Below are 12,863 nucleotides of genomic sequence, written 5' to 3'. Positions count from 1 at the left end.
CGCTGTATCCAGAGGCAGTCAAGCCTATGTAGATACACAGCCACAAAAACCTCTGTTTCCTTCTTTTCTTTTTTTCCCCTTTTTCTGTCAGTCCTGCCCCCTTGGTGCGGGGTCAAAAATGAGCAATCTCCACTTTGATCAGGTTCACCTAAGCTGGGGGCCTATTTTTAGTAGTCAGAATTTGTTAATTAGTTCCACGATTGGCGTTTGATTGTGCCCAGTCCCTGCTGCTGGTAAAGTCCTTTCCTTTCCACTCTGGGAATCGGCCTGTTGGGGAGGGGCACTGGCTGCCACAGCTTTGGGAACTCATGGTTCTGGGGGGTGCTCGCAGCTGTTCCAGCTGGTCCAGACTGGGGTATGCTGTGTGTCTGGTCACTGACATGGCCCCAGGAGCTGTTCTGTACTGTTTCTGGTTATTTAGTAGTTAGTTGTTCTGGGGGACGAACTAAAATGTGCATGTTGTTAAACCGCCATCTTGACCCGGAAGCTGGACTTGTTTTATTTCTCATTGTCATTTGTTTTATTTTGTTTTGTTTAATTTTATTTTTGTTATATTGTGGTTTTTCTCTCATCAGTAAGTTTGAGCTTATTTTCATGGTGAAATGTACAGGGCACTTTTTCAGTCTAATATAATAGAACACCATGCTTGAGACAAACTCCCCCTTTTTATATTTTTTCTTCATAAGTAGATCCGTGAAATAGATGATCATTTAATGAGCATTTTGAATCAGCTTGAGGGTCCCAGTCTGTTAGGAATAATTTTGGTTCACATAAATTCTGGAAGCCAGGGGCAAAAGAGAAATAAATATTTGTGCTTAGGGGAGAGGAAAGAGATTTTGTTTGTGGGGATCTAATAGAAAACATTGAAAAAACTAAAATGGCTGGTTCCAGAAATGCTCCCTCATTTCATTCAGGTCCCCATGCCATTGTCACCCACTCAGGAAGGTCTTCTCCGGCACCCCTTTCTGTATTAACCCTCTGCTGTCACTGCATTTTTGCCTGGTTATGCTTCTGACTGTGACATAGCACCACCTTGTGCATATGTATATCTGCTCCTCACCTGGTCACCATCCACACTAGAATCAGAATGGAAACCAGTCTGTTTTGTTCCCTGCTGGATCCCCCATGCCCAGGAGTGTCTGACCCAGAAGAGGTGCTTGGAATAAGCGAGACACTCCTGTGCAGAGCAGGCGTTGGCAAACTTTCTGTATAAAAAGCCAGAAAGTAGATATTTTAGGCTTTGTGGGCCACACATCTTCTGTTGTGACTAATTAGTTGTCAATCAGTGGTAGCCCAAAAGCAGCCATAGAGATAAAGACGTGGACGTAACTATATTTCAATGAAAATACACTCAGAGAAACTGGCCACGGTTTGCCAATCCTTGGTGTGTGGGATTCAGAAAACAGATTCTGAAACCTGACAGCTGGTTCAGTCTGAGCCTAAATGTGAAACCCTGTGCAGGCGACCCACCCCTCTGCTTCTATCACCTCATCTGTAAACTAGATAGAAATGGCACCTGCCTTACAGAGCTGGGGCAGGTGGTGAACATGGTATGAATGTAAGTGCTGTTTGTTTTATTCCTTGCTGATTGAAAAGAAAAAAACTATGGTAATAGTATTTTTAGTACTCTTTGTAGACTTACACTTCCAATCATTTGGGAGTATCAATTACATTATTTGGTTTGCTCAACAGAATTTTCATGGGAAGAATTTCAAACCTTTTTTAAAGAAGGGATGGGTAATTCTTTTTTTTTTTTTTTTAAATTATTATAATATATAAAGCTGCTTTGTAGCCTCTTAGTTTTTCTCAACCTATGTGGGAACCCTAGAAATTATCAACCTGGGATGCAAATGAGGCAGATAGTGGGGTGTTCCTGGATTTCATGGCCCAGGGTTAAGTATCTCTTGACATGAGAAGACATTGGGTGGAGGCCAAACCCAGCCTGTAGCCTGGTCCTGCAGACCCTGGTGAGATTGCTGTCTTCAGTCAAATTTTGATGTCCACAGGTTTTCCTGCCTTTTAAATTTGTAATCAAGTGCTCATATTTTGGGACTTTGTTCATACTTTGCCCACTTTGGGCAAACTTTTGAATATTTTCATGCAGGTATTTTTCCTAAGCTGCCTTGGTTTCTGAAGGTGTAGACATTTGAAATAAAGCTAAAAACAGAGACCATCTCGTGCCAGGATTTTGTGCCTACTTGTGGCATTTTAGAAATATTTTCAGGCACTGTTGAGTATGTGGCAGTTTTTGAGCACTTTGTTTTTTAAAAAGAAAATGTGTTCATCTTTTCAAAAAAAAGTAGGCAAAGAAAGAAGAAGAAGAAAAGTACATGATATATACATATATATTTTTACACAGGTAACTTTCTTGTGTACCATTAGTGGAAAGAGGTCAGTTTAATCTTAAGATAAAAATTTGGGGCATGGGCCCCTCCCTGCTGATTTTGCCCTGTACATTAGCCTTAACTTCCAGGCAGACCGATAAGTAGGTGACATAGGTGAATGGATAAGGAGAATGATTTCCTTCCTCTCTTTAAAAAAAGTCGAATTTAGGTGAGGAGAGAGAAGGGAGGATAAGATGGGGAGCAGGACAAAGCAGAGACTTTTTCAACCAGTCAGCAGAGCAATGGAACCCCATAGGCCATGAAAACATCCCACTTTATGTCATTGGTGGGGATGAATCCACCAAAACTCACATCTGCCCCATTGCTGCCTGAATTACTGAACATGATTCAGGAGAGCTGCTGTTATTGTTGTTATGAGCTCTCAGTGTATTTTGAAAACTCTGCCATCCCCTCTCTCTACTCTCTCTCTCTAACAGAGGAGGAAACCTGACACTGTTGCACTTCTTACTGGGGTTGAAAACCGCAGCAGATGACGAGCTGGTGGCCGAACTGGTGGTGAACATCCTCAGGGTGTGCCCAGACCTGCTCCACAGATACTTCAGGGAAGTAACATTTTCCTTCCTGCCAAGGGTGAAGTCTACTTGGTTAAATAATATCAAACTCCTGAATAAGGTAAGAAACTGGAATGCTTAGTCTGTGAAGTAGGGTCAGAGGTGGAGTGGAGTGGGTTGGTGGGCAGAGGGGAGAGGAAATCATGTTCTGGTCTGTCCATCTGTATAAGGTGCAGTAACTTCTCCAGTGGTTCTTCAGGAGTTGTTCTGAATAATACAAATTTGGTATCTTTTTCCCCTGAGTGTGGCATTTTGCTTTCATTGAGACTTTTGTCTTTTGAGTCTGTTGAGCCAATTTCATCTCCTTCATTTAGGCAGATGTAAAGTCTTATTGAGTCTCAGCTTACTTAGGCAATGAGTAAAACATCGAAACTGTAGGCTAGTTTTTAAAGGTGGCTGTCGCAGGTGCTTAAAGAAATTTGAAATAGGCCATGAATGTGGCTTTGAACACCGGTATTGAACTGGTTGTGTAAGTGGACATATTAATTTCCTTTTGGTTATGGATGCCATTGTCCTCTGTCTACCAGTGAAAGGACTCACTACAGATCCTTGGGCAGTGTCTCCTGGCTTGGTCACACTGTCCCTCTGATGTATGGCCTGCCTAATGGTGCAGTACCTGGGATTTTCTTGTACCACAGCCTGGAATAATCTTCTCTGTAAAACAAGCTTGTACTTGTGTAATCACTACATTTTTCTTGAGGACCCCACATGTCTGGGGTGAGAGGATGCCCTCCTTCCCCATTTTGGCAATGGCTCTGTCAGCTGGCACCCCCAGCAGGAACTCCTCCTGGGTCTGCTCTCCTGGTAGGTGGAGTCTGGAGGGATGGGGCATGGCCGTGGCCTTCAAGGTCTGAGCTTGGATCCTCACTTGGCTCCTTACTAGTCTAGTGGGCTGGCCTCAGGGAAATTTCTTCATTTTGTGGTTTAGTTTGGACACCTGTAGACATTAAAAAAAAAATGTCAAGTATCTCTAACCCAAAGGGCTATTACAAGAGATCACATACTTGTTAGGTGCGGGCAGTTGCTGGAACTGAGAGGGAACACCATTGTTCTCAGTGGTTCTTGCAGTGGTTTATTTGCCATCTGAGGCTTTAAAAGGCTTTTCAGACCACGGCCCAGGGTCTGCTGTGAAGGTATCTGCTCCGTAGAGAGAGAGAGAGAGAGAGGGTCTCACCCCTGTAGCCTGACTTGTCTTCAACAGGTGGATTTTGTGGCTCCTCTCCCAGCCCCCCTTCCCTGTGGCGAGTCCCAGACCTTCCTCCCTATAATTATTTGATTGGAATGACTTCACTGTTGAGTGCCAAAAATTTCCCTCAGATTGGAATCTTACCTCCAGCATCAACTACTGATCTTTTCTTTTCATAGATCTACAAGGCCCAGCCGGAGATTTCCCGGGCATTTCAGACCAGAGAGTTTATCCCGCTGCCTCAGCTCCTCCCGATGGTGATGGTGACCACTGTACCCCTGGTGTGCAACAAGATGATGTTCACCCAGGCACTGAATGTAAGGGCACGTGGCTACACCACTTGTAGAGCTTTCTCCTGCTTAACCCGGCCTGTGTGATCGTTCTGCAAATGCCGGCCTGGGTGTCTTTGTTTTGTCAGTGAGTTTATGACGCTCCCAGGACAGGGGCTTTGGTTCGAAATCACCCCCTAAGTAACCTTGTCCAGCCAGCTGGGTGAGCTGCCAGGACCTGGAGGCTCTTTACTTCCAGAGTGCAACTGACTTCACGCCATTATCTCTGCTCCACCACGGAGCCTCGTCCTCAGGGTCCTCCGTAGTACTAGGCCTGCCTAAGGGAGGGGCAGTGTTTGAATCAGGAATGTGTTCAGTTACTGTGTAATGTTGTCTATTAAAATCTCATTAATTTAGAGTTTCTGGACAGAGTGGGAATGAAATCTGCCCAGCAAGTCCTCTCTTTTGAGTAGAGTTAAGATTTCTGAGTCCAACTGTCTTCAGGCATTTTCAAAGGATGGGTTCATGGATCAAATTGACGTTTGAATTTCTAATTTCACTATTACAGAGGTCCCCAGGTCCCATTAGAAACCCCATTTGTAGGGAATTCATGCATCTCTTTTGGCAGCATCATGGGCATGGGTGAACAGCTCTGAATTATTGGTGCACCTGAGCCCAGGATCTTGCCACTCTGTCTCCACCACTTCCCTCCAACCCACATTGCCTCAAGGCCTACCTGGGGAGAGACTGGACTTTCAGAGTGGGTTCAAGACCTGGATTCTAGGGGCATGTGGAGTCTCCTTACAGCTCCTAACCTTGCTGGCCGACCCAGGCAGGCCAAGTGGTTGTGTGAGCATTAGTGGGTTGTGGTCTGACCAGGGTCTGCTGTGGCTCAATTGTGGGCAGAGATTGGTCCCAGTGGTGAGACATGGTGGCAGTTACTGTAATATGGGTTGAGCTCATTCATTTGTCTAGTAGGATTAAATACTTTTTGATAACCCCAAGGTTTGTTCTGAGAGTGGGTGGTAGAGGGGAGAATAGACAGTGAGGTCTGGGTGGTACTTAGGAGGAACAGCCTTTTCTTCTGTTTATCAGATCATAATAAGCAAAATTAGGAACCAGCAACTTTTCCCATCTGTTCTGCAGAAGACATTAATATTTTATCCTAAGGGGTTTGCAAGAAAAGAGAATTGAAAGGAATAGGCCAGATGCCTCCTTTCTGGGTCGAAGATTATTTAATCTGACTGGCTGCATTTCCAGTCCCCCACGACTTACCACTGGCTGGCTGGTGCATGTCCCTTCTCACTCATGGGGAGAGGGGTCATGCCTCTGAAATGGTGCTCCATCCTTGTGGATGGAGTATTTACAAGGACAATCTCAGTGGTGGAGAATGTCTTTTTCTCCTGTCAAGTGCTGCTGTTGGCGGGCAGGTCCAGTGCTAACAAGGAAGAAGCTGCACCTTTGCCCTTCTCCTCCCACATGCCCTCAGTGAAAGCTGGCACTGTCACACAATCATTTAGTAGAAGCCAGACTCAATGGTTCAAGGATACCTGGAGGGGGGCGTTATGAGTGGTTTTGTTTGTTTGTTTTTTCTGCATCTTTCCTTTATTCATTACAGCAGCATTATTTGACATTTTTCAGAATAGCAGACATTTTAGAATCAAAATGAAGGTTGCTTATTTTAGGAATGGAAAATAACGAGTGTTTGGAGGCATGGTCTCAGGCTTTTGGTTGGGCTTTTTGCTCTAAACCCTTTGGGTATACATATGGCCGATATTCTGGAGCCCTGACTTTAATAATTATGGTGTCTGAGTCATTATTGCTTTAGGATGTTTAATGTCTTATCTCTTTAGTGTACAATGTAGGCATCCAGTGAAATCTCACCTAATCAGAATGCTGGTAGAATGGGATACTGTAGTTATGAATGAAAAGTAAATCAGAGAATCTGTCCGTTTATACCTCATAATCTAAAGTATCCCAGCCAGTGCTTCTTAAACTCAAGTGAATCACTTGGGATCTTGTTCAAACAGTCTTGGGTAGGGGCCTGAGAGTCTGCATTTTTAGTGAGTTCCTGGGCTGCTCCTTGAGTCAGCATCTAGACTTTAATTCTTTTGGGTACTATCCCAGATCCTAAAGACGTCTATGGGTTTGATGCTTTTTTTCTTTCCAGTTGGAGAGCATATCAGTGAGACACACAGCTCTAGCCCTCCTTTCCATCATTTTGAAGAGAGCATTAAAAACCATTGACTACTGCCTGAACAAAGCGGCATGGCAGGACTCAGGTGTGTATACACCTGTGATGATGGAAGAGTTTGTGCGGATTTTCAGAGAGGCCCTGAGCAAGGTAGGCCTCGAAATCAGGTTTGACCTTTCTAGAAATGTTTTGAGGACCTTCCTTAGAGAACTCACAAGTCAGGACACCAGGTAGGAAAGGCCATCTTGGGGACACAGAGGAGGGTGCTGAGCAAAGGTTCTCTGAAGCTGCAGGATTGGAAAGGCTGGCAGGCAGGGTTGCAAGGATGAGAAGCAGTAGTTGATGAAACATTCTACTTTCCATCATAGACAGTGATGTCCCACTTAAAACAGGATGCCAGTGTCCTTTTGCAAAATCATAATTTAGAAGATGTGCTTGTTTCCCCACAGAGACAGTATGTGGCTTCTGGTGCTCCCAGCTCAGGCCTCATCAGGAGTCCCTGTGTGTCCTTCCTCTATCCCTGCTCCCCATCACGGCCCATACTTGCATCACTGTGGCCCAGCCCCCAGCCTGTGGCCTAGAGCCCAGGTCCCGATGGGCAGGTTGCCCTGCTGGTCTTAAGAAGTGTTTCTGGATTCCCAATGCATTTTGCTCAGGTGAATGAGACACCAGGGGTTTGTTGGAAAGATTGGCACTTACTTTCAGCCCCCCAGCAAATCCTCACTGTGTCCAATTCTAGAAATTATCCAGCAAAACGGAGTCTACAGAGAACTTGGCTTGTCCTCCTCGCCCCCTCCCATCTCCTGCCCATAGGCACACACACACTCGTGTACTGGTGCCTCCTTCCTCTGTTGTTTGCTTCTCCTTGGTAGTGTGTGGTCAGATCATTTGCTTTTCTTCATTATTTAATGAAGAAATATTTATTTATTTAATAAAAATTATTTAATGAAGAAGAATCTTGCTTTTTTGTTTTTCCCTTCTAGATTTTACCAGACCTGAACACGATTGTGTGGGTCTGGCAGTCACTTAGAAAGCAAGAGATGAAACCAGATGATGAGAAAGGAAGGAAGAGGGGAGACATGGCTCCCTCTGCCAGTGTGAATCACCAGTGTGGTGAGGGCTTGCGTGGGGGCTGCTGCTTTTGGGGTCCCTGTTATTTGTGGGGGGGCTCTGCTGTTTTGCCCAAGCAGGTCAACTGAAGGAGCTAGAATGGCTTATAGCTGGAAGGCCCTCAGAGCAATTCCCATTGGAAGACCTTTCCAGTGGGAACACATCTTGTGTCCTCTTTTGCTCAGAAATGTTCTCCCTTTGGGAGGAGAATTAAAATTGAATAGGCCTGTTGAATTTTAGCATGTACTAGAAATGCACCCAAGCAGTATGTCTCTAAGACTCGAATACTGTGTGCCATGCTCATTCTGGCCTTTTAATGGGGCCCTCTGTTTCACTCTGCAGAGAGAGGTGGCCTCAGCAGTGCCCATTGTAACAGAATACAGTAGCAGCAAATATCAGTTCAGACCTTGGGACTGGGTGGGCAGTGGGCTTCGCTTAGAATTTTTCTTACTCTTTAATCCCCATGGCATTACCATGAGGGTCAGTTGCCTCTATTTATGCAGGATGCTGCAGCACGGGAGTGGGAGAGGGACCAGTTCAGGTCCCTCTTTTGCCACATAGACTTCTGAATCTAGTTAAGGGGGTGCGTACAGCCCAGTGTCCGTTCCCACTCTAGCTGGGCGTCTCTGCTACTTCCCCCATTTCAACCTGCAGGTAACTGTGATGACGTGTCATATATGGCTTGACTGTGTGCTTGTTCCGGATTTTTTCCTTTTTTGTTAGAGAAGCTATGGGTTTCCAAAACAGTCATGCTCATTGTTATTGTTACAAGTATTTTTTCAATTCCACCTGCCTCCTTTTGAAAGTTTCAGATGATGCAGAGACCATTCTCCTGAAAGCTGCTCTGCTCCAGGTCATATGCCTCTACCAGAAGGTGGCTCCCCACCTGATCATGCAGTACAACTTTGACTTCAGCAAGCTTCTGAAAGGTGCATTTTCAGAGTCTGCAGACACCCTCCTTGCTCTTGCGGGTAGAGTGGGAGGAAGCACCAGTAAACCAGAGCTGAGTCTCTGGAGCCGAGATCACAAAGGCTGATGGTGGGGAGACTAGTTAGGATGCCAGACCTACCAGCCTGGTTGTTTTCATTTAGAACAGTATTTTTTAAATAGCTGGGCCTCTTTCAAAATAAGCCAGATGAGCCCTTAGGATCAGTGAGGATGGCGAAGAGAGAAGAGACCAGCCATCTTGGCCTGAGTTGTTTGCCATGGACAATCCATAATCAACTCATCCAAAGTTAACTCCAGCACCTCTTTTCTAAGCCCAACCCCCTGCCCCAGGTTACAGAGAAGGTAGCAAAATAGGAGGCCCTCAGCAGAGGGTACAGTTCATGCCAAGGCACTTTGAACATGGTTACTTCATATTTCACCCCACTGAGTCAGGTTCAGACCACATCTTACAAAAGTGATGTTGCAGTGGTCTAGACATGTTACCCTGATGGTGTTGTTTGCCCAATAAAATTGACTTTAATTGGCCTATGAAAGAACACTTGCAAAAATACTATTCTTGGAATTTATGCAAACTAGTGAAACACCATCCTCAGAAACTGTAATTCATTTTTAACTATATGAAGGTGCAAGGTTTCTCTTTGCTGTGAGTGTGAAATGTACACAAATGTGGCCATTTAGTATTTGGTAGCTGTGTCATTCCCAAACAAAGGGACTCAGACCAGTGAGAGGATAAAGACCCAGTCACAGGCTCAGCACAGTCTCTCCACAAATGCTTAGAGCCCGGGGAAAAAGCACCCCCCTCCACACACATGCTGGGTTAACATTAAGGAGAAACCTTCAACGTGGCACAGCACTGGTGTTCAGTCTGTCGGAAGAGCTCAGCGTGTGCCGGGTGGCAGGGAAGGGCTTCCCTGGGCACGTGGGATTTGGGCCTTCCCTGGAAGGGTGTGACTGGGGAGAAGCACATGGGCAAGGTGAGTGTTCCTGGGCACGTCACAGCCTGTGGGACAATGAGCCACATGCCACCCTCTTTAGTTCCTGGCAGAGGATTCTTTCTGCCTTTTATGGCCTGAGACAGTGGTGGACCCACCTTTCCATGACTTTTCTGTTGATTTTCCTCTTTTCTGCAGGTGTCATCTCAGAGCAGGGCCTGCGGGAGGCAGTGCCCCCCATTCTGCAGCATCACATCCTCAAGGTGGCCCTGGAACTGCCTGCCAGCAAATTCCTGTGGCTAAAGGCACAGGTAGGAACTGGTGACCTTTCTGCCCTTAGCCAGCTTTATAGCGGGAAATTTCCACCAGGACCAGACCCCTGACTGAGTTGGGGAACTGCAGGGAGAGTTTCCCCTTTTGGAGGGAAGGTCTGGAGTGGTGGCCAGGTCCCCTAGCTGTGACCTCAGAGGCCTGCCTTTGTAAGCCTAGGGTACTTCACGTGTCCCTGTTGAAAATTTATTGTTGGGTATTTTCTATCTTGAGTATTTTCATAGTTCTTATCATTTAAAAACTTTTCTTTTAATTAACTAAATAAAATGCATTCCTGTCCTTTGTCCTCATCCTGTAAGAACTTAAAACAGATGGGAATAGCTACCAAGCTAGGAGAGGGTTGAAGATGTAGGAAAAATCAGTACAGTTTGCTAGAGTTCTTTTCTGTGCCCTTAATGTCATGTTTGACTTTTATAGAAAACATAAATAAAGGGAAACTCATATGCCTATGTGTATATTTAAATATAGAGGGCTTTCATATCATCTCTACAAAGAGGGGGGGAATGACACAGCAGTATTAAGTGCTGTCTAGGAGTGTTTCTCAGTAGTACAGATTTTTTTTTTTTACTGACTTAGGTCTTCTGTAAAACCACTAGCATGGATGTGGATGTTGGCATTTTTACATCCCATAAACACTCTTCTTAAGACTCACCTGGCTGGTGATTTTTCTTACTGCGTGTGTATGATATGCTGGGCTTTCTGAGTCAGCTCATCAAACCCAATTTCAAGACAAAGCAACTGTAGCATAGAGAGGTTAATTCTGCCAGGTCCCACCTGTCACTGATGGATCCAGGACTTGACCCAGACAGTCCGGCCCAGGGCCCTGCCCTCAGCCTTTACATCTCACTCTGATGTCACTGCCATTGACCACAGAGATGACAAGCAAGGGGACCGTGTGCATTGCTTTCTATTCCCGCTGAACTGGGGCAAGGGGCTTCCTGACACTTTAATTAGAAAGTGAATAGAGACTTCTTCATTTGAAAGCACCATTATTTAACTATTGGTTTATCTCCCGTGCCCCAACTTATGCTTATAAGATATGTCAGCCAGCTTGCTCTGCTAGCTGAGTTAACCCCGTGGTTCATGATGTTTACTGCCTTTCTCATTGCTGGGGGCTGTAGTGGCATAGCCTTGACAAGATATAGGGTTTGGGATGTAGAGCTCCATACTTCTCTGAAGAACACTTCTTCAGAGCCCAGAAGCTTTTGTAAGAGGACACATTATATGTGTAAGTAATTGATTCTATTTAGACCTGCATCCTGATGAAATGGAGCCAGTGTAGCCTGCAGTGGAGTCAGCCCAGGGATCCTATTCTCTTCCCCCACCCCAGGCAGAACAAGACTGTTTGGGTTTGATTCCCAGCTCTGCTCTTTAACAGTTGTGTGACTTTGGGCAAGTTAATTGCCTTCTCTGTGCCTCCATTTGCACATATGTGAAATAGGGCAATGTAGGATTGTTGGAAGGATTGAGTCAAATGGCAGGGTCTTAGAACAACACTACCTCATGAGGAGGGCCATGTATACTTATTGTTGTTAGCTGTGGCTGCGGCTATTCTGCAGGGTGAGGTTTGGATGAGCTACCTAACTCCTCTGAGTTTCCTCATGGATGGAATAATAGCAGTCTCGCTGAGCTGTATATTAACATCCTACAGGTGTTCAGCAAATGATAGCCTGTTGTTTTTATGTGATATCGTTCAAACTCTAGGAAGGCCCAGATACAGAAATTATTGGAGGAGAAAGATCGGTGTTTTATTTACTGATGAAAATGTTTGTGAGCAGTAGCCATTCACAACTCAAGGCATCAACCAAACTTCTGATTATGAAGGTGAGCATTTTCTATCAGTTTCTAATTCTGAGAAGCCTTTTGTACAGGTATTTCTTGTGGTTAGTGCTTAATAAACTGGTGTTGAATTAAGGATGCGCTTGGGACTATTGTAAAGTTAAGAACAGATTTTATGGCAGTTTTAACATGTGGTGTCTTACACTTAGCTGCATTTCTTCGAGGCAGCATAATCATGTGGGAAAAACAAGTGCTTTCAAGTCCTCCTAGATTTGAATCTTGATCCTACTATGTCCTGGTTGGTAGTGGTCAAATTACTCACTCATCTTCTATGGACGTGATTTTCCTATGGTAAATGGGGATAGTAAAACCACGGGTCCGTGGTGTATATGTACTCTAACGCATAAATGTGATGAGTTAGTAGGTTGTATCTGGTACATCATAAGCTCAATTTTAGATTTCCAGCCCCTCTTGGGAAACTGTTTAGGTTTTGTGTCTTCCCTCATCTCCAGGCTCTCAGCCTTTTCACCTTGTCCGTCATCCACAGAACAGGTGTCCAATCAAAATTCAAGGAAGAGAAGAATGAGTTTGTTTTTTTCTTTTCTTTCCTATACATGGTACAAGTTTTTCTGGGGCAGCATCAGGTCTTGCCATAGAAATAAGAGATCTAGTGCCTCCTATCTTCTAAGTAGCAGACAGCTTGGGCACAGTGACACAGATCCTGCTCATTGTTTATTGGGTGTGGAGTTTTTACCTTTTTTGAGGTGCTGATAACTCTCCTGCCTTTTAGCCTCCTCAGTTGAAGACCAGGAACCTCCAGGCCTTGTCCCCCAGGTCACCATTTCCACAGGGCCATGGTAGGGTTGACCCAGCCAGCGTTTGTGGCCATGAACTGTGAATGTGGAATTGGTGAGGTAAGGGATCCATCCCTTGGGCTCTGTTATTGGACTCCATGCCACGAGGCCACCGTACAGGCCCCAATTGCTCGGATCAGGTTTTAAATACTGCCTCATAACAAATTCTGTTCTGTCAGAAATGGTGAGTGCTTCTCCACTAGGGTCTGACTCTGAAGGTACTCCCTTGAGATGATGATGATGTGATGTCACTGGTTGTCTCGGAGAAGGACGTACACACTGAGGGTTGAGTAGCTGTGAGCAGT

The 12,863-nt window shown here is 45.2% G+C and overlaps 1 protein-coding gene across 1 annotated transcript in view; it reads left to right on the top strand.

The window, feature by feature from the left end:
* The window catches only part of LOC143648683 (nucleolar pre-ribosomal-associated protein 1-like), a 105,209-nt gene that overhangs the window by 39,208 nt on the left and 53,138 nt on the right, over positions 1–12,863 (top strand). Inside the window, exons 2-8 of the mRNA XM_077118992.1 lie at positions 2,822–3,017; positions 4,322–4,459; positions 6,582–6,755; positions 7,589–7,718; positions 8,522–8,644; positions 9,794–9,906; positions 11,630–11,749. Of these exons, the coding sequence (XP_076975107.1) occupies positions 4,397–4,459; positions 6,582–6,755; positions 7,589–7,718; positions 8,522–8,644; positions 9,794–9,906; positions 11,630–11,749 (723 nt within the window). The 5' untranslated portion in view covers positions 2,822–3,017; positions 4,322–4,396. The remainder of the gene's footprint in view (positions 1–2,821; positions 3,018–4,321; positions 4,460–6,581; positions 6,756–7,588; positions 7,719–8,521; positions 8,645–9,793; positions 9,907–11,629; positions 11,750–12,863) is intronic.

This window comes from Tamandua tetradactyla, chromosome 10 (assembly GCF_023851605.1).
Source record: "Tamandua tetradactyla isolate mTamTet1 chromosome 10, mTamTet1.pri, whole genome shotgun sequence".
NCBI lineage: Eukaryota > Metazoa > Chordata > Mammalia > Pilosa > Myrmecophagidae > Tamandua > Tamandua tetradactyla.
Note: the sequence above shows the minus strand (reverse complement) of the source record. Positions and strands in the feature narration are given on the sequence as shown.